Source organism: Lemur catta, chromosome 15 (genome assembly GCF_020740605.2).
Source record: "Lemur catta isolate mLemCat1 chromosome 15, mLemCat1.pri, whole genome shotgun sequence".
Taxonomy (NCBI): Eukaryota; Metazoa; Chordata; class Mammalia; order Primates; family Lemuridae; genus Lemur; species Lemur catta.
Window position 1 is genome coordinate 37,250,400 of NC_059142.1, and position 20,550 is coordinate 37,270,949.

General features: G+C 56.3%; 1 protein-coding gene across 3 annotated transcripts; it reads right to left on the reverse strand.

Annotated features, from left to right (window-relative positions):
• Nucleotides 1-1,696: 1,696 nt before the first annotated feature.
• CACNB1 (calcium voltage-gated channel auxiliary subunit beta 1) lies at nt 1,697-19,703 on the reverse strand. 3 transcript variants are annotated; one of them, XM_045526351.1, is made up of 14 exons: nt 19,402-19,703; nt 16,883-16,969; nt 13,719-13,838; nt 12,496-12,618; nt 11,805-11,941; nt 11,505-11,581; nt 10,153-10,172; nt 9,813-9,893; nt 9,334-9,392; nt 9,048-9,157; nt 8,735-8,886; nt 5,901-5,996; nt 5,264-5,449; nt 1,697-3,584 (listed from the first exon to the last, which is right to left on the reverse strand). In XM_045526351.1, the coding sequence occupies exons 1-14, from the start codon at nt 19,483-19,485 to the stop codon at nt 3,120-3,122; spliced, it is 1,797 nt and encodes a 598-aa protein (XP_045382307.1). In that variant the 5' UTR covers nt 19,486-19,703; the 3' UTR covers nt 1,697-3,119. The 3 variants fall into 3 exon arrangements, with proteins under 3 accessions (XP_045382307.1, XP_045382306.1, XP_045382308.1); XM_045526350.1 differs by lacking the exon at nt 10,153-10,172 and adding an exon at nt 10,968-11,122; XM_045526352.1 differs by lacking the exons at nt 1,697-3,584; nt 10,153-10,172 and adding an exon at nt 10,968-11,122 and having other exon boundaries at nt 5,049-5,449; nt 19,402-19,677.
• Between the last annotated feature and the right edge of the window lie 847 nt (nt 19,704-20,550).

A 20,550-nucleotide genomic window follows, 5' to 3' on the forward strand; every position in this document is an offset into this window, starting at 1 on the left:
AGCCCAGACTCCTTAACATGACTCAAGGCCTGCTGTGACCTACTTCTGCCAACCCCTCTCTGGCCACCACCTTGAGAGCACACTTTGCTAGTGAGGTGCCAAGAACATGTCATGCATGTCCCCTGCTTCCTCTGCCTTGAACACTTACCTGCCCAGCTTGACTCCTACCCAGGCTTCTACACTCCTCTCAAGACACCTCCAGGAAGCCTCTCCTGACCTCCCCAGGTTAAGGGAGTGACCCACCTTCCCAGGTTCCCACAATATCCAGTGCTTCCCACATCAGAGAGCTCATGTGCTGTTCTGAACTTGCCTGTGACTCCCACTTACACTTGTGCCTAGTACATAGGCGGGGCTCAACAAATGTTTGTTCAATGAATGAACACAGGAATGAATGGTTCTGCGGAAAAGCAGTGGGAAGAGCACTGTGCTGGAAGGCACATCGGGCTCTCATCAACTTTGCCATCAACTCCCTGGGGAACTTGGGTCAGCCACTTGACCTCTGGGACTGCCCAGTTCCTCTTTGATCTGCTAGCTCCTCATCTGGAGGGTCTCAGGGGATGCCTGTCGCCTCCTACACACACACACACACACACACACACACACACACACACTCATGCCCACATTGGGCCTGAGCATTCAGGTGGAGGACCCAGGAACTCTAGTCCTGCAGGGCCACCAGCCCAGAAACAAGAACCAGGAGGGGCCAGACTCGGTGGCTCATGCCTATAATCCTAGCACTCTGGGAGGCTGAGGCAGGCAGATTGTTTGAGCTCAGGAGTTTGAGACCAGCCTGAGCAAGATTGAGACCCCGTCCTACCAAAAAAATAGCAATTAGCTGGACAACTAAAAAATATATATATACAAAAAATTAGCTGGGCATGGTGGTGCATGCCTGTAAGTCCCAGCTACTCGGGAGGCTGAGGCAGGAGGATCGCTTGAGCCCAGGAGTTTGAGGTTGCTGTGAGCTAGGCTGACGCCACAGCACTCTAGCTCGAGCAACAGAGCGAGACTCTGTCTCAAAAAAAAAAAAAAAGAACCAGGAGGGTGGGGAAATAACTGTGGGTGCTGTGAGGCAGGTCACAGGTGGCTGCAGTAACAACTGCCAGAAGTCTACATCCTGCCAGGTGGAGATGGCAAGAAAAGGCACAGCCACTGCTTTCTGCCTCTCACTACTCAGGCTGGGACTGGTGGAGTCCCCGAGATTTTCTCTGCGCAGCCCCACACACACAAGTAGACCACCTCCCCATCCCCAAAACTGGTGAGCAGGGGCAGGAATGGGAGGGGGGAGAGGGAGAGGAGCATTAATGGAGCCAGAAGCTCCGCCCCTCCCTCTCCTGAGGTGTTGTTGCCCAGCAGGGCCCAGGGAGGCCACAGGAGCAGAAAAACAAGCATGTGCCCTTCAGACATTGCACCAGTGGTTCTGGATCCCACCACTGAGTGACACCTCAGCTTCCCATTTCCCCGGGCTACTTGTAGGTGTGGGGCTCGGGGCGGACTGGCCAAGCGGCTCCCGCTGTGGAGATGATGCACACGAGGGCTGGAAATCAAAGAACTGTCTCTTCTTTCGAGTCAACAACTCAGGGTGCAGCTCATTGCTGCACCCACCCCTCCAATCCCCCTGCATGTCGGCAGCTCCCACGTGCCTAGGCTGACATCCGCGTATTGGGAACAAAGAAGCAGGCTTGGGAGGCGGCCGCAAAGGACAGGACGGCGGTTTATATATGGCAAAATACTTCTCCTAGAGGAGTACAGACAGACAGACAGACAGATGGGGGCACAGGACTCTAGACAGGGAGGGGCAAAGGTTGGGCAGTGGTGTCTTCTAATCAGTAAGTGGAAGCTGCACCCCACCCCCAGGTGGGGGGTGGGGAAACATTGGCACAGGAGGTGGCGAGACAGGCATGAAGTGCCCATCCCTGAGGTGGGCAGCCGGGCAGGGCCCAGTCCTTGTTGGCACAATCGGCTCTCTCTGGCCCAGCTGGGATGCTGGGGAGGGGCAGGGCTGCTGGGCTACAGGGATGCCGAGGGAGAGGGATACCCCAGGGAGAGGGGGTACTGAGGCCTCTCCAGGGGGCAGTGGATGTGGGTAAAGAACAGAACCACGAGAGGCAGATACAGAGCAGCGGTGGCAGCAGCCAAGCCCCCCAGGGGAGATCCGAGGTCCCGAGGCAACCAGAGTGTTCCATGGGCTTCACACCCATGGAGTTTCCGAACTCCAGACAATGCTTCCTGGGCACCAACCCACAGGGCTTCTCCCCTGGGGCCTCAGGGTGAGGGTAAAGGAGCAATTTTTTGGTTTAAAATGAGGTGGACCAGAGTGTTCCATGGGCTCCACACCCAGTTGGCACGAGGATGGGGATGGGGGGCTCAGATGCAGAAGGGCCCCCTCTTCTGATGGCAGCAGGCAAGGGATGTCGTAGGCAAAGCTCATTCCTGGGGTAGGCAAAGGCCGAGGCATGGAGGTGGTGGGGTGGGTAGCAGCGTCTCAGGTAGCCCACTCCTCGGGGTTCTAGGCCCTGGCATTGCCATGGCCATGGAGGGCAGAGGGTGCTATATCTGATGCCTGCCAGTTCCCCCCCAGACCCCTCCCAAGACAAGCTCCCCATGGAGTTTCCATACTGTAACTTTCACCTACCAGACAATGCTGCCAGGAAGCTGGGGGGAGGGGCGGGCATGGTCAGGGACCCTGGATCTGGGGTTTGGGGCACAGGGCCCCCATGGGAAAGATTCTGTGGCCTCCTCTCCAGGTTGGGAAAAGAAGGGCCACTCCATTTAGGACCTTCACTTAGAGCCCCGAGTAGAAAGAATTAAGGAAGTGCACCTTTTCTCTGGGAGGGTAAGGGGGGAGAGCCCCCTAATATGGGGAAAAGGGGACATTTTAGCAAGGTGGACATCTCCCCATCCATCCACAGCAGGTAGGTAAAAACCTACAGCTGAGGCTTAAGGGCCTCCCAGGAGCTGGGATGATACCACCAAAGAAACCCCAAACATTGAGCAAGGCATCTGAAAGGAGGGAGACAAGCCCCCTGGAGGCAAGATACATCTCAGGTGCTGAGCCCCTCTGTCCTTCCCCTCCCCTGGGCCCAGAGCCCTTCCTCCCACAGAGGAGCCCCTGCCTCTCAGCGGATGTAGACACCTCGCCCCCAGCCCTCCAGCTCATTCTTGTTGCGCCCCAGAACTGGAGCCCCACCCTCCGAGCAGTAGCGGGCCTTATTCCGGCCCCGGTTCCGGTTGTCGGTCAGCTCTTCCTCATAGTCTTCTTCCTCATCCTCCCAGGAGCCTTGTCGGGCTGGTGGGGTGCTGCCCCCTGCAGGGTCTCCAAGCCCTGGCCCCTCTGAGGGGTCAGTCTCCATGTCCACACACGAGTCTCCCAGCTCCGTGTAGGCAGAGTTTCGGCTGCCGGGGGTGTCGGCATCAAACGTGTCTTGGCGGGACAGTGCCCGCAGGGTGCCTGCCCGGCCTGGTGGGTGGCTGCTGGGGTAAAGGCCTGGGGGCTGGCCCAGCTCCCCGGGGTACTCGTGCACACTGGCGTGCTCCCCGGTGGCCCGTTCCAGTGGCTGGTCCCCGGAAGCAAGGTAGGGTCCCTGGTTAGCAGACGGACAGCGCACACCATGCAGATGAGGCAGGGGTAAGAAAAACACAACAAAGCAAGGCAAAGTTAGTGACAGCACCAAGACACCTACCTAGCAGGGCTGAAGGAGGAGGATGCTGACTCTAGGGGATGGGCCCCTGGGGCAAATGGCTCTGGAGCCCAGCCAGAGGACAGACCTCAGGGCATCTGCTCCTCTGTCCCGACAGGGGGAGCCCAACCTTCTGAAGATGTGAGGACCACAAACTCTCATGGTAACCATGGCAGACAGCCATGAACAATTAGTCACCACTTCCTCAGTGCATGTCATTAATGCTGGCTTGGGGTTAATCAACATTAACAGCTCATTAGTACTGCCACTCGTTAGTGGTTAGTCACTGCCTCCAGTTTTCCAAATATATTAAGAGTGGATTTCAGCTCAAACTCGCTGACCCTGGCTTCTTCAGCCCACACCAGACCCCAATCATAAGTTTCTGGCACCCCAAGATTGATAGGATCCCTCCTCTGCCCCCAACAAAGACTCAAAGCAGCAGGCTGGTTAATGAATCCTCCTCCCCCGCTAGAGATGATGAAGTAACCCAGTGTCCTCAACACCAAATGCCACTTGGAGGTGAGCTGGTGGCCACTGCCACCGTGGAGATTGCCAAGTGGGGTGCAAGGACAGGCCTGGGTTCTTGTCCCACCCCTGCCACTACAAGCAGTGTGACCCTGAGCAAATGATTCCCCACTCTGTGACCCGTTTTCGTGGTTGTAGTGTGGTAGGGATTAGACTACAGCAGCAGTTTCCAAGCTGTACCCTGGAGACCTAGGGCAGGGTAGGGAGGGCACAGAAGTGCTTCAGGGGTCCCCGTGGAGGTGAAGGGGAGGCCAAGCCCCCAGCTCCCTCAGAGCAGAGCAAGGATGCCTTATCTGTATACTCAGCGACCAAGTAAGATTCGGTGAATAAATGGGCTCTGCTGCTGAAAACAAATTTGAAAAGCAACAGTCTAGAATGATTGCATGGGTTTCTTCTGGCTTTAACGTAGAACCATATACTTAATGGTGTGGTCTCAGAGATGGGCTGTGGCACCTATGGGAGGAGGGTGAGGGCCTTTCCTGAACTCTGTTTAACTGGGAGATGAGTGGAACGTACAGCATCAACTCATAGACTATGCTACATTCTGGGTCTCTCCTGGGGTTAGGGCTCTGAGGGAGAAGCAGTCGCTCTGGGCTTAATGCCTCCTGCTCTGTGAGTTTCCTTGGGTCTGAGGGCCCCTGCTCTGTTGGGTCTAAAAAGGGTGTGCAGTCCAGCTAATGATTATATCAGTCTTCCTCATACTTTCTTCCTAGGCCCTGGTTTTACAAGGGCCCCCAGTGAGGTCTCATATCCAGCAGGCAGCAGATTCATCTTATGGAACCAGGTCCAGGGAGGCAGCACCAGCCAGCCCCAGTCCCATCAAAAACCACAGACACCAGAACCTGCCTCTCACCACATTTTTTACAAAATAAAGTTCTTCCCTTCTTTCCCCATGTTCCCTGCACTCCAGTTCCGAACCCTGGGCGGGAGGGAAGACGGGCGGGCACCCGCTACATGGCGTGCTCCTGCTGCTGGGGCGCCGTGCTGCCGCCCCGCTGCGAGGCGTCCAGCCCGCCCCAGAAGCTGAGGTTTCTCCTGAGCGAAGTGAGCACCTGTACCTGGAGGTTGGAGACAGGGGCAGGGCTGGCAGCCAGGGCCGCGGTAGCCATGGTGCGGTTCAGCAGCGGATTGGGCGGCGTGCTGCTGGGCGGGTGTGTGGCCTTCCAATAGGCTTCCAAGTACTCGGCCAGGTGCTCGCACGCATCCTCCAATTGGTTCTCGTCCAGGATGATGTCGAACATTTCCTGTGGAGGCCGGGTTGGGGCGGGGCTGGGATGAGCGGGGGCGTGACCAAAGGGGTTGAGGGTGTGGCCTGGGTGCAGTGGGTGGAGTCAAGGGGTTGAAGGACAAGGTTACAAACAGGCCTCTCGAGGTGGAGGAAGGGAAGGAGGGCTCTCAGATCTACAGATTGGCAGAACGGCAAGAGGTCTTGGCACTCAGATAATACAACTCCCTCATTCTACAGATAAGGCAACCAAGGCGGGAGAGGGGGGCTTGACTCTCCACCGAGAAGGGGTGCTTCTGGGGCTTGAACCCAGTCTCTGCCTGTCCTGCGCTCTCTCCCAGAAGATCAGTCTGCACCTATGGACCTGGCCCAGGTGTTCCTGGTCACTCTGTCTCCCATGCAGGCCAGAGGAAACCAGGACAACCCAAATGTCCTCCCTCCCTTCCCTTTCCCGGGGTCTAGGCACTCACGGGGGGACACTGAGCCAGCTTCTCCGAGGCTGCTATTTGGACATTGAGGTGTTTGGACTGAGACTTCCCTCGGGACTTGATGAGCCTCTGAAGTACCTGGTTTGGGGAGGAAAAAAGGAAGAGGAGCTAGAGGACGCAGCCAATGCACCCATCAGAAAGGCAAATCCTGGCTGGATCTGCATGAAGAGCCAGCATCAGGGCTAGGGAAAATGCTTAGTGACTCCCAGCCCTGAGCACCTCTGCAGAAATGATCTCACAAGCCCTGTGTCCACCCTATGCAATGCTCCGGCTCTCTCCTAGGTCTCATGCCAGCCTCTGCTAGGGACTCCATGAAGGGTAGTGATTCTCCTTCCCAACTCCTCTGACCTGGTTTAAAAGCTTCATTCCTCAGGCCTCCCTACCATGTTAACCACAGCAACAACAGTCTTCCTTTATAGGGCGCTTGCTACGAACCAGCATTGCTCTGTGCTTTTCACATGAGCAGTTTAGTCTTGACCATAACCCCATTAGGAAGCCACTACTGTTATTCTCATCTCAATAATCATAATCATAGTCATCATCAAATGCAAAACCTAAATCTAATCATAAGGAAAAATCAGACAAACGCAAACTGAGCGACAGTCTACAAAATAGCTGACCTGTATGCTTCCAAATGTCAGTGTCATGAAAATACAAGAAAGGCTAAAGAACTGTTCCAGAGTAAAGAAGACTATAGAGACATAACAACTAAATGCAACATGTGATCTTGGGTTGATTCCTGGATTCATAAAGGGCACTATTGGGACAACTGGTGGAAACTGAATATGGACTGTATTTTAGATAACATTTCTTGAGTTTTATAAGTGCACTATGGTTATGTAAGATAATGTCCTTGTTTAAAGACATACAATATATACAACTTACTCTCGAATGGTTCAGGAAAATACACACACACAAAGACAGATAAGGATTGCATTTGAGTAGTCTTAAAAAAAAGATAAAGTAAAAGTTTTCAAAATTAGTGAATCTGAAAAAAAAACAGACTATATGTTTTAAGTGGCTGAATTAAATGGGATGTGAAGTGTATTCAATAAAGGTGTTAAAAAAATTAGTGAATCTGGGGCCAGGCACAGTGGCTCACACCTATAATCCTAGCACTCTTGGAGGCCCAGGTGGGAGGATCGCTTGAGCTCAGGCGCTTGAAACCAGCCTGAGCAAGAGTGAGACCCCGTCTCTACTAAAAATAGAAAAAAATTAGCCAGACATGGTGGCGCACGCCTGTAGTCCCAGCTACTCAGGAAGCTGAAGAGTATTCTTGCTACACTTCTATAAATTTGAAATTATTTGGAAATAAAAATCTTTTTACAAAATAGAGCAGATATAATGCTCTGTAGGTACCAAGCATTTTGCATGGTTAATCCATTTATTTAACCATCACAACAACCACTGGAGCATGGTCTACGAAATTATGGTATAGAGATGTTAGGTGACTTGGCCAAAGGAACACAGAGCTGGTTATGACACCCCTAGGGCATAGACCCAACGCAGTATGGCTCCAGAGTCCCTGCCCTTAACCTCAGTAGGGGAAATGGAAACATTGGTTACTGTCTAGTTCACAAAGTGTTTTTACATCCATTATCTCATTTGATCTTTTCAACCACACCCAGGGAGTACTTAAATCTCATCATCCCCTCTATCTCATTAGAAATTTAGGACTCAGAAAAGTTAAGTAACTGGCCCAGGGTGCTCAGCTCATGGGATGCCATCGTGGGATGTAACAGTTACCACTGCTGGTTGCCATCATGAATCAGACTGTATACTAGGCCCCTTACATCAATTCTGTCAACAATAACATAAAAGAAGGATAATAACTCCATTTTAGAGGTGAAGAAATTGAGGATCAGGGGCTAAATAATTCCTTCAAAATTCCAAGCTCAATTAAAAAAAAAAGTAACAATGATAAATATATAAACCAATCAGAGCTAGGATTTGAACCCTGTGCTGTGCTGTCTTCTAACTTCAAATCCTTCACCTAATCTCTTCCTCCATGTTTCTCAAATCCCCACTAACATCTAGAAGGGAAAGTTAACAAAGAGCTGCAATATGACAAGTAAATCACCCTTCCCACCGGTTTCCTCCTTATCAGAATCCAAGTGAGGACAGTGCAGCAAAAAAGGCTGACCTCCCAACTGCCAAGCAACTGGGTGATGCTGGGACAAAAAGCACAGAATTCTTTCAGTTTTCTGGTCTAAGGATGGGAGGTCAACCAGGGTGGAGACAGGGGACTTGTCTGCATGACCCCAAGTATAATTTTTTGTTTTTATTTTTGAGACAGAATCTCGCTCTGTCACCCAGGCTAGAGTGTAGTGGCATCATCACAGCTCACAGCAACCTCTAACTCCTGGGCTCAAGCGATCCTCCTGCCTCAGCCTTCTAAGTAGTTGGGACTACAAGTGCGCACCACAATGCCCAGCTAATTTTCTATTTTTAGTAGAGATGGGGTCTTGCTCTTGCTCACGCTGCTCTTGAACTCCCGAGCTCAAGTGATTCTCCTGCCTCAGCCTCCCAGAGTGCTAGGATTACAGGCTTGAGCCACCTCGCCTGGCCCCTAATTATAATATTAATAACACCTAATACATTGTACCAAACCCTCTGCTAAGTGCTATACATTCATATTAGGTTGAATCTTCACAATACGATGGAGTTTTCAGAGAAGGAAACTAAAGCTCCAGGTTAAGTCACACGTTTAGTAAGCAGCAGAGCTGGGATTTAAACCCAAGCAGCCCAATTCCAGAGCACTTTTCTTAAACCACGCTGTCCCTGCAGTCCCTGCCAGGATCAGGCTCCACACCCACCTTGGGAGAGGTGATCTTGATGTAAACAATGATGGGGGCCAGCGAGGTCTTGGACAGCTGGGCTGGGTGGTTGATGGTGTCGGCATCCAGAGCGACCAACTGAAGGGTCCGGGCCAGCTCGAAGATTCTCTCGATCTCACTCTGCACCTCAGCTGGGGCATGGAGTCACGGGGAGGAGGGAATGTAAGGCCACCCCCCAGGAGGCAGCGTGCGGAGGGAACACTTCTGGAGATGGGCCTACCCTCCACCTCCCACCCTTCCCACATCTGGCCCAGAAAGAGGGGGGCGGTGAAGAAGGCAGGGATGGGCTCACCCAGGCTGGAGCGCGTGTTGGAGCGCTCGATGATGATGTGCTTGCTGGGGTTGTTGAGGACTGAGCGCTTAGCCAGAGAAATGTCCGCTGTCACACGGGTGATGGAGATCCTGGGGGATGGGGTGGGGGCCACTCAGGGGCTGGGGTGAGCTGGAATGCCCAGCCCACTGCCCCACTCCAGGCTGCCTCCTGTCCCTCAGTCAAGAGTCCCAGAACTGTCACTCAAGGCATCCTGCCAGCACCAGACAGCCATGGCAGGAGTGGGAAGCAGTTCCCAGGGTCTTACCTGCCATCAAACCGATGCTTCAAGAAATCAAATAAAGCTTTCTGCATCATGTCTGTAACCTGGGGTTGGGGGTTGAGGGAGGGAGGGAGGAGAAGTCAGGCATTTAAAGCCACTCAGGATGTTGGGCTGCTGGGTATTCGCACCCTCATGGACCACTTTCTTCTGAAATTCCCAAGATGAAGGGGCCTCTATGGGGGTGGGGGGGTTCCTTCTGGGTCCGAGGGGCCTTCAATGCAGTCTCTGATTCCAAAGGTTCTTCCAGGTGGTATCTATGGGAGGGCTCTTTCAGGGACAGTTCTCTGGGGTCTGGGCCCTTCTGAGTGGGTCTCCCTATGAGTTGGGCCCCTCTGGGGGTTTTCTCTGAAGGTCTGGGGATCCGGGCCCTCTGGGGGGGTCTCTCTGGGGTCTCAAGACCTTTCTATGGAGTCTCTCCAAAGGCCTGGGCCCCTCTGGGTGCACTCCCCTCTAGGGGCTCCTACCTCATAGCCCTTGAGCGACGGTCCCACAAGGATGATGGGCCTCATGGAAGGCACCACGTCATAGGGGGGCACATGCTCTGCCTGGGGGAAGCAGGGAGGGGAACCCCAGAGTGGAGATGGTATCAGCCCCTCTCCCCCAGCCTCAGGCTCCCCCATGCATCCGTTCCTCCCCCTGGTCCCAGAGCCCAGAGGTGGGGATCAGGGTGGGGGTGGTGAGGGATGGCCAGGGAGAGCCAGGGAGGAAGGGGGAAACGGGGACAGATATGGGAATGGGTGTTAGAAGGTCCCCCTAGCTCATCCCTGGGAGTGGGAAGGGGACACAGAAAGCTGTGATACTCACCGACTTCTGCTTCTGTTTGGCTGGGTCCAGAGAATGCCAAGAGAGGGGACGGGGAGGAGGGAGGGAAGGGGACCCAGGCAGGGGCAGAGGGCAAGGAAGGAGCCAGGACAAGAGAGGGAGGGAGAGCGGGCAGACCAGGAGAGATAACAGGGCATGCGTGTTAGTGACAGACAGCCAGAGAGAAGGGACGGGACCCCATGCCAAGGGGGAGCCAGAGATGGCCCTGGATGAGGGCTGGGAGCAGGACTGACAGTCAGTCCAGGGGACTTGGGAATATGCAGACACATCCTCTTCCCCTTCTAGGTCTTGGAAAAGAGCTGGAGAGGACGACAGCCTCTAACTTGGCACCCACCTCCTGCCCCAGTGCATGCCACCCTGCCCACTTTAAGGGTTCCCTTGACTGTGTTGCTCTGTAGCCAGTAGACGCCCCCCCACCCCCCATGAGTGCCCACCCATGGAGGGCAAAGAAGGAATGCCATTCCACTCCCCACTTCACATGCGGGCGGGGAGGGGGTGGGCAGACAGTCCCCTGGCAGCGAGGGGAAAGGTCAGGTTTTGTCAGCACCAGACCCTGCCTCCTCAGGGTGGGCGGCCCTCCAAGGGCAAGAACCAGCCCTTCCTGGGGAGCAGGCCAGGGTGGGGCTGTGCGTGGAGATGGCCCTGCCCACGCTACCCTTCCCTCCACCTCTGCAGGAAGCCCTGACGCCCACAGAATAGGCTTGTACCCCGCGTGAATCCATTCCAGCCCCTCCCCCCGCCACCAGAGAGCTGGGCCCTGACTCCCCTGCCTCTTGCCAGAACCCAGCAGGAATTACCTTCTTAAAGAAGGGGATGCGTTTGCCATGGGGTGGCGGGGTGGTGACACTGCTAACACTAGTCTTGGCAGAGCCACTCTGCTCAGCAAGCTCTGCCTCCTCCTCCTCTAACTCTAGGGGGTCTAGTTCAAAGGCTAAGTTAGTCATTTCGTTACCTGGACCGGAGAGTCAGGAGAGAGGGAGGAGGGAGGCGAGGTGGGGAGGAGTGAGATGGACGTGGAGACACAGTACAGAACGCAGGGGTAGGGGTGGGGAGAAAAGAAAGAAGAAGAGGTGAATGGAACAGGGCTGGGAGAAATGAAGGGGGGCAGGGGAACCAGGCAGAGAGATGGAGCTGCCAAAGCAAGGGCAGAGGAGAGACGTGACAGGCCCAGCCTGGGGGTGTCCTACTCTTCACGTACGGGGCACCACCGCATGTGTGTGGGGGACTCAGGATTGGGGTGCCTCCTACTGCAGGGGAAGGAGGGGCCAGGCAGTGGGGGGGACCACCCCACCCAGGAGCTGCCCCCCAACCCCCTGGGTGGCAGCAGCTCTTACCACTGGCAGGGGGCGTGGGGCGGCGCGTGCCAGTCACCACGTCTCCCAGACTGGAACTGGAGTTGTCACCTGATTTGCTGTGTGAGCGGAGAGGCAAATGGAGCTTGTGAGCAAAGAGGTAGGCATGGGGGTGGGGGAATCTTGTCCTCTCACATGCCGCAACCCCCTGGAGATTCTCCAGCCCCCATGGTGAGGCCACAGGCAGCTCTGAGCCCTCAGGGCCAGGGGTCAACCCCTGAGGCCTCATCCTGGCTGGATGGCCTCTCCTGGGGTTGGGAGTGCCCACCCCCAGCCAGACACCTGGAGCTGAGGCGGTTCTGGCGCAGCTTCTGTTCCTGCAGCAGGCGCAGGCTGTCCAGTTTGACGGGGCTGGGGATGAAGCCAACCTCACAGCCCTCCTTCACCAGCCGCCCGATCCACCAGTCATTATTGTATTTCTGCGAACAACACGGCAGGTGGAATGGAGATTCCAAGAGGGAAACTGGAGGTGCAAGCACCAGTCACCCCTAGGACTCGGGTTCCCTGTCTGGGGGTGGCACCCTCAAAGATCCCCACCTCCGGCTCCAGCCTCTGCACAGAGCCCCCAGTTCCCAGGGCAACTCCAGGACCAGCATCCTCACTGGCCATGGACCACCCCTCCCCCAGGACATCCCCCTCCTGAGTGTCCCCCTGCCCCCCGTCCATGTGCCCACCCTGATCTAGAAAGGCTGTAGGAGGAAACGCCAACACCAACATGTTCCTGGCGCACTGCCACTCCATTCAGGTCTCCTGACAGACCCTCCCAACAACCCTGTGACCCAGGTATTACCACCCCATTTTACAATGAAAAAGGAGAGGCTCAGAGGGGTGAAGAGATTTGTCTAGGGCCACACAGCAGATTCAGCCCAGCTCTGCTTGGCTCAGAAGCCTTTTTTTCCACTAGAGCTGGGGCTGGCCCTCCCCCGCCACCCACTCCCCTGCCCTCCCTCCAGACACCAAGCGTTCTCCCCACCTCCTTGATATGCAGGAAATCCTTGGGCTCAAAGGTAATGGCCACTCCCTGCACAGGCACCTCATCCCCTGGAGATGGATTGTAGCCGACATTTGTCCTCACGGCAAATGCCACCGGCTTGGTCTAGAGGAGGCACACAGGAGAGGATGACAGGCAGAAGGTCAAACTGCAGTGTAATGTACAACTTCCTGACGGTGGTGATCATGCAGATATTTGCTTTGTAAATTGTTCATTAAAATGTATACTGAGGCTGGGTGCGGTGGCTCACGCCTGTAATCCCAGCACTTTGGGAGGCCGAGGCAGGAGAATCACTTGAGCCCAGGAGTTCGAGACCAGCCTGGGCAACATAAAGAGATTTTATCTCTATAGAAATAAAACATAAAAAAAATTAGCCAGGTGTGATGGGTGGTGCTCGCCTGTAGTCCCAGCTACTCAGAAGGCTGAGGCCGGAGGATCACTTGAGCTTGGGAGTTCAAGGCTGCAGTGAGCTATGATTGAGCCACTGCACTCTGGCCTGGGTGACAGAGTGAGACCCTGCCTCTAAAAGAATAAATAAATAATTTTTTAAAAAATGCATATTAATGGTTTGTGTGGTTTTCTGTATATATGTTAACTTTTACAATTAAAAAAAAAAGAAAGCAAAAAATAGATGTCAGCCCTTTCAGTGTAGAGAGGACATTGTGGAATGACAGGTGTTGGTGACAGGGGATGGAGGTGCCAAGAATGATACCCAGAAGGAATAATAATAATAATAACAATGATAGTAGTTACCCTTTAGTGTGCCAGGTACTATGTTAAATGCATTACTCGTATTATTTCACTTATTCATCATAAAAATCCTATGAAGTTAAGTGGTATTAATTATCTTCATTTTAATGAATGAGACTGAAGTTTCAGAAAAGTGACTTGCCTAAGATCACACAGCTACTAAGAGCCAGGGCTGAGATTCCAGCCCAGGAAGTTTGATTCCGGGAAGAAGTGGAAATTTTTAGCACTTATCAAGCCCTTATTATGGTGGAAAGAGTAGCAGGCACTGCTCACACTGTGTAGGAGGCAGGGATCGGAGCCCACAGCCTGCAGGTGAAGACAAAGGCACAAAGAGGGCCAGCGCACAGCTGGGAAGCAGCTGGGCCAAGACTTGACCCTGGCTCTTTCCAGGCTCTCTCTAAGGCCGGGGGTGGGGGAAACAATGCCAGCACAGCCCCTCCCCACATCTTTTTCACCTTGGCTTTCTCGAGCTGAGCTAACGCCTGGCGCTCTGCCTCCTTCCTTAAGGCTTCCCGGTCCTCCTCCAAAGACACATCAGAGTCCGATGGACGGCTGGTGTAGGACTCCGCTGAGCCCTGAAAACAGAGGGGGCCAGCTCAGGGCCAGTGCTGCCTCCCCCAGCTCCTGGGCCTGGGAAGCCATGGAGGTGCCACCCATCGTGGATGCCTCAAGCCCCAGCCAGCCCCGTATGATGCCACAAGGGCTAAGAAAAGGTAGTATTAGGTGGAAGGGGCCAGGAGCCGGGGTTTGCGGGCCCCTGGGAAAAGTATGGCCCTAGGGAGGGTGACAGCAGTAAGCAGGAGGTTAAGGCAGGTCCAAGGACAGCTGCTTGGGGCCCAGGGAGGGGTGGGAACCTGATAGGGGCACACACAAGGGAGGAGTGCCAGGGGACGAGTCTCCACTCCCGCTCCTCCTTCCCTCCCCTGCCCCTAGCACCCACTGAGATAGACTCAGCAGAGATCCAATGGCAGTCCTTCCAGGGACTGAAGCCACCAGCTTGGGCCTGAGCTTTCTGCATAATTGGCAGTGGGCAGCCTGCTTGGCAGTGGCATGATGGGACCACCACAGATTTTGCTATCTTCTGCTTGAGGGCGGAGGGAGATAAACTGGCAGAATCAGACCTCTCCACTCATAGCCGCAACCCTCCGGCTCTCATAAGATCCAAGAGAACCCAAGATTCTCAGGGTGGTGCCAAGAGGCAAGTTAAGAGCAGAATATGGGGCAGGCATTTCCCTAATACTTAGGGCTTCCAGGTGCCATGGTTAAGGCAGACTCAGATGTCTGGGTGTGCCAGGAAGCTGGCTTTGACCACACTGACCACCCCAGAGCACAAAGAACTGCTTAGGGATGCACACATATGTGTAAGACAACGTAGCCCGTACAGACCTGGTAGTGGAAATGCACATGCTTATTCACACGTGTGCTTGGATGCGCAACTGCAAGCGTGTTTACGTGGATGTGCTCCATGGTATGTGCTGGCTGTGCAGAAGTGACTTTGCACAGCCACACGAGCGCATCTGGAGGGTGCCCCAGGTGTCTGTGACCCTGACGGTGGGAGGCACATGAGGACAGGAGCCAGGAGGTGTGGACTTGCGTGTGACTGTGTGGGGTGGTGCCGGACAAGGGGTGGGAGGTAAAGTGGGGAAGAGCAGGACTACAGAGATGTGGGGGGGTTTTCCCGAGGGCAGAAAAGGGTCACTTGGCCAGGAATGTCCATTAGCTTGGCATGAAGAGGACGTGGGAAAGAGGAAAGACCAAGCCCCACCTCTCCCCAGAGGCCCCTGGGCATTAACTGGTGCAGTTGTCCATCCCTTTCTGAGCCAAACCACAAAAATGGGAGGCTCGTGGGGGAAGTGGAGGGTTGAGGGGGACTGATAGAGGGTAGAAAAGAGACACAAAAATGGGAGAGTGAAAACAGCTTAGCTCCCGCCCTCCACCCTCCTGATGGGAGCACTCGGAGCCAAAGAGCCAGACACCCCCAGAGCCAGAGAAACAGACACAGAGGTAGATTGGCAGAGAGGCACTCATGGACCCCAACACACTCGCAGACAGACAGACAGACAGACACATGCATCAGAAATGGCAGGAGACAAGAAACAGTGAGGAGGCCAGGAGACAGCTGGAGCGAAGGCCCCCCCTCCACCAGATTTCCCGAGGGGCTGCTCTACCCACCGCCACCCCCGCTCCATCCCCAGCTCACCACCACCAGGGTCCGGCTGGGGCTGGGCACCTCCATCCCGGAGCCCTCAGTGCCTGGCCCTGCTGGCCTAGGGGGTGGCCCAAACCGAGTTCCCCCAGGGTGCTCAGGTTACAAGCAGAGTTGCTACATGTGCAAACTGCTAGGATATATTTAGCTCAGAGATGTGGCAAGGACTGCCCCCCCACTCCCTGCCACCTCCTGGGGGTGAGAGCTGGGAGCTAAGAGAAGAAAGAATTGGAGGCTGGGGTCTGACGTCCTGGGTTGGCAAACATTGAAGGAACCAAGGCTCTTTCCTGCCAAGATGGGCAACAAAAGCACGGCGCCATTCTCCCTAGCCCTGGCCCAGTCCTGCAACAGGCGGGATAAGGGAGCGATTGAAGAAACGACTTCCTGCTGTTTGCACACTAAGGAAAGGGTGGAATGAAGGAACCTCTTCCTGAACCTCCCAAGTCAGGCCTGGGCTCACATGTGTCAAGCGTTGTAGAGACAGAAGAATCAAAAGAAGGGCCTCATCCCAATCTGTGGTGGATCTGCCTGGCATTACCCTCTTGCTCCTGGCCCAAGGGGGTAGGGGAGCTCACTCCCAGGGGCCCCTCCTCCCTGCTGTCCTCTGCCCTCGGATGCCCAGCCCATTTCCTAGTCAATGTACTCCTCTCCCTTGTCTGATCCCAGGCCCCTCTTGCCTTTTTTGGGTACCAGGCTTTGTTGAGATGCTCAGTAGTCATAGCAACCACATGTCTCTCTCATCACCTCTCCCTGAGCCTAAGATGGCCTGGGGTTGAGAGTTAGGAGAGACATGACAGTGGCAGCTTCCTGCCTGAGCACAGGGAACCCCAGAAAGCTATTCTCAGTCCCTTCCCCCAGTCAGGGGTGTTGCACTACAGTCCTCTCAAAAATCGGGGACCCCATGCCTCAACTGCCTCCCCCATCACACTTTCTCTCTGTATGTTAAACAGTCATGTCTAGATGTGAGGAGCATGTCTCCCTGACCAGCACCTCAAAAGGGCTATGGGGACCCAAATGTCGCTGCTCTTCATTTCCTAGGACCTGCCTCTACCCCACCCTGTCACAGATTCTGGGGGAGGACATGGAAGCAGACAGCCGGCAGGGGGAGTGGGTGACAGCCCAAAGCAAGCTAGGAGGCAGGCCAGGCTGTCCCTGAATGAGATGACGCAGGCAGGCAGCAGGGGCTGGTGCCTGGTGCTGGGGGAGGAGCTGGGTGCGGGCGGGGGCTGAGGGAGTGGGTGCAGCTGACAGTACATCCAGGGGAGGTCACAGGGAGTCAGGGTGATGGGTGGTTCCAGGCAGGTAACAAATGACAAAGGAAAGGGTGCCTGGAGAAAGCCGCAGACCCAGCTCCCCGATGCTGGCCCCCACCAACCAGCCACCTCCCTCCTCTCAGCCCAGCCTCCCCCTTACCTGGCGGACAAAGCTGTTGGATGTTGTATCTGAGGACGTGCTCCCATCCGACCGTTTGAACCGCCCTTTCCTCTTGCTGTATTTGCCCTGGTGAAGCCAGGAAGAAACAAGAGTGGAATCAGAAAGGACTTTTCCCAACCCTCATCCACCAGCCCCAGAGCCTGGGGAATTCGCTCCCTGAGCAGAACAGCCCCACCCCCACGCCCCTGCATCTCCTTCTGGAGGTGGTACAGCCCGAGGGTGGGGGGTCTCCCGTCTTCACAGAGAGGGCACAGACCACAGCCAGGAGTGGGGAACAGCATAAGAAAGCCCTAGGAGGCCGGCACGGAAACCCCTAAACCAAGCCAGAGTGGCTGGGAAGGGGGAGGCGCTGAGAGCGGGAGGCTCGTTAGCAGCAAAGCTAATTAAGATGCTGGGCAGGCTGCAGAGGCCTCCAAGGAAGGGAGAGGCTGCCTGCAGTGCTGGGGGGCGGAGAGCGGGGAAAGTCCGCCTCTCCCTCCTCCTCAGCTGGAGCAGAAGGGGGCTAAGTGTGCCCGCCCCGTTGCTCCCAGGGAGGCGGAATTGGAAACCCAGGGCCCAGCTTGGCCTCTCCCCTGCACCCAACTCTTCCTTTGGCTTTTCAGAGTAGGGAGGGGTAGCAGCTCTGAGCTCTTGAAGCCCCAAAGCTAGCTTTCTGGGGAGGGAATGGGGGCAATGTATTTGGAAAGCAAACATCCAACCCCTATCCTCGCCTGGTGTCATGGGTCTGATTTTGCTCCCCACCCCCACCCCTGCCCTGGCAGGACTTTCTCTCAGCCCCCCTCCTCACAATCACAGTAGCCACACCCCTCCCTAAGGGGGCAAGAGGGATCATGCTTCCACCCTCTACCCCCAGCTGCCACTGCCCACGCCTGTCCCCATGGTACCCACCAGGCTACGTCAATCTAAAAGCTCTTGGCCCCACCCCACACCCAGCCTAGGACACAGCCCCACAGGTCCCTGGGGGATAGGCTGGCTCTTTGCTTGGGTAGAGTGGATACTGCCTGACCACTGAGGCAGCCACACATTCAGGTTAAGAGCTTCAGGTATTTCCAGGCCTCCTGTAAAAAGGAGCTGCTTCCTATCCTCCCCAACTGCCAAACACACTCTTGGCCCAGCCCGGTCCAGAACGAGAGAGTGATTGAGGGTTCAGGCCTCCAATCACTGCACCCAGCCTCCATCCTAGACTTTCTTTGGCCAAAGAACCCAGGGGAGCCATGACCAGCCTGGGGGCTCTGGCTCTTGGGACCTAAGGAGGATGGACAATGGGAGAGACCTGGGGGGACCCTTCGAGGATCCTCCCTCCCCTCCCCGTCTCTCAAACTAGACATACACACAAACTGTAGTTTTGAGGCTCCCTATAAACCTAAGAGGATCCCCCAGTGAGCCCCAGACTCTTTCACACCGACACTGTCCCCACCCCCCAGGATGGGCAAAGGGAGTGACGCTCAGAGGGACAGGGGACAGCTGAAAGGAAGGCCCCAGTCAGCTGCCTCCAGGCTCCAAGGGGCCTGGGGTGGAGAAAGGAGGTATTTTTAGGTCTGACCTGACACTCTACACACCCATGGACCACATTGTCATGCTGGTTACAGTTGCTCCAGGCTGACCTCAGCAATAGAAGAGTTAATGCTATCCTTGGAGAAGGACAGTCCCAAAGAAATCCCCTGGATACGACCACCCCACACCTTGCTGGTCACCCCATGGGAACCCACCAAGCCCAAGAATGCCCTTTCTTCGGGGTAACCTAGGGACATAGGAAAAGTGTGTGAGTGGGGGCGGGGCGGCAGACCCCTCCCCAAGGTAAAACCGCTTTTTCCCCTCCGGACACTGAGTTGGCATCCATCCAACTTTCCAAACTTTGGAGGCGTTTTTGAGGCGACAGGGGAGAGTGGGGGCCGGGGTAAGCCAACGCGGGTGTAGGGGGAGGGGAACTGGTCCAAGATAGGGATGGAGCTGAGGGGGCTGGGAGGGGGTCCTGGCCCCGGGCCGGCCCTTTCCCCACCCTCGAGAGCCAGCGTCTGCAGCCTCGAAGGCCTGTTGGCACCGCCCTCTGACCATCGCCTCGGCCATCTCCCAGTGCCACCCCCGCCCCACCCACACCCGCCCGGCGCCCCCAAGCGTGCTCTGCGTCGCCCCTCTTGCCTGGCTCGCTTTCTAGCCTCCCTCAACCTCCGCTTCTCAAGGCCCGGATCCCCCTTGCCAGCACCCCCACCCTCAGCCCACTGGAGCCAGTACCCCAGCAGCAGGGACCCTGACGCCGGGGAGACTACGAGGCGGGGGTGACAGGCGGCCCACCCACACCCTCCCCGCTCAGCAGCACCGCAGCCCAACTCCGGGCCAAGCACCCATCAATCATTAACCCGCGAGGATGGGGGGCGCGCAGGCACCCCTCTCCCCTCCGCGCCGGGCATATAACCCCTTCCTCCCCGGCGCCCCTCGAGCCGACCCCGACAATTTCTGCATTCGGCCCCCTTCTCTCGGGCCCATCCACCACGCCTCACCTGTGGGCTGGGGTCGAAGACCTCCATGGGGATCTCCTGGGAGGGTGGGTAAGGGCCCCGGGACATGCTGGTCTTCTGGACCATGGAGAGGAGCCTCCCCTTCGGCCGCCGGCCCGGGCGCCCTCAGCGCATGGGAGAGGCCGTCGGAGCCGAGAGCAGCGCAGCACAGCGCAGCGCAGCCAGTACCCGGTCCAGCCACACAGTCCGGCCTTCGGCTGCCCGCTTCCTGCCTTCCCTCCCTCCTCCCGCTCTCGCCACTGCCACCGCCGCCGCCGCTGCCTCCGCGGAAGGCTCAGCATCTCCCCCCGCCCCCTCCGCTCCCCCCGCCCCTCCCTCGCGCCCTCCCTCCGCCCGCCCCGCCCCGCCCCTCGCAGCCCCTCCGCCGGCTGCGCGCACACAATCGGAGGGAGGCCGTGGCGAGGCAAACCTCTCCCGGCTCTCGAGGGGGCCCCATGGTTGGCTTCTGACTGGCCTAGGGTGAAGGAGGCCCGCTGGGACCCGGCTGGGCGAAACCGGCCAAGGGGCTCGGGGGTGGAGTGGGGGGCGGTCTACCAGTGGATGCCGAGCGCTGATGGGGGTGAAGCGCGGATTGGCACGGCTGGCACCGCCCCCTTTCCGTACCAAACCGCTCTTCCAGCCGGTCTCCCCAACCCACTGCTGCTTGGGCCACCGAAACTTCCCCGTCCAGGTGATCCTGGAACCCAGCTTTAACTCCTTTCTCCCCAGTGTGGGGTCCAGACTGCAGTGAACCGAACAGAAAGGCCACTCCCCCTCCAACATGGCAGGCTGAGGCTGGGATGGGGAGGGTGTCCAAGGGGAGGTCCCAACAAAGATAGCAGAAGAATCCCAGGGACCCAGGAGTTCTTCTGCCCTAATCAGTCGCTAGGATCCCCCAGGCTCTTCCGAAAGGCCAGGAGTGGAGCTGGGTGAGGTCCCCATTCCTTGGAAGAGAAAGGAAAGAAGAGGAAGAAATGGGGAGCGGAGAGAGGAGAGATTGGTAAAACCAGATCTCGAGATTTTTGACCTAGAATTGCTCTACCTTTATGCTTGATTTGGGGACAAATAGCCAAGGCCTGGACTCCACCCACCAGAATCGGTGGAGAGAAGAGGAATATGGGATTCTGGCAAGAGACCTTGGTGCCAATTTGA

Coding starts and splice junctions, on each gene's coding strand:
- CACNB1 (XM_045526350.1), bottom strand. CDS start 19,485: ATGGTCCAGAAGACCAGCATGTCCCGGGGCCCTTACCCACCCTCCCAG. Junction 9,894..10,967: donor GCATCCCCTTCTTTAAGAAG/GTAATTCCTGCT, acceptor TGCTTCCCCCAG/GCAGAGCATGTGCCCCCCTA. Junction 9,393..9,812: donor CGTCGCTCAAGGGCTATGAG/GTAGGAGCCCCT, acceptor CCCCAACCCCAG/GTTACAGACATGATGCAGAA.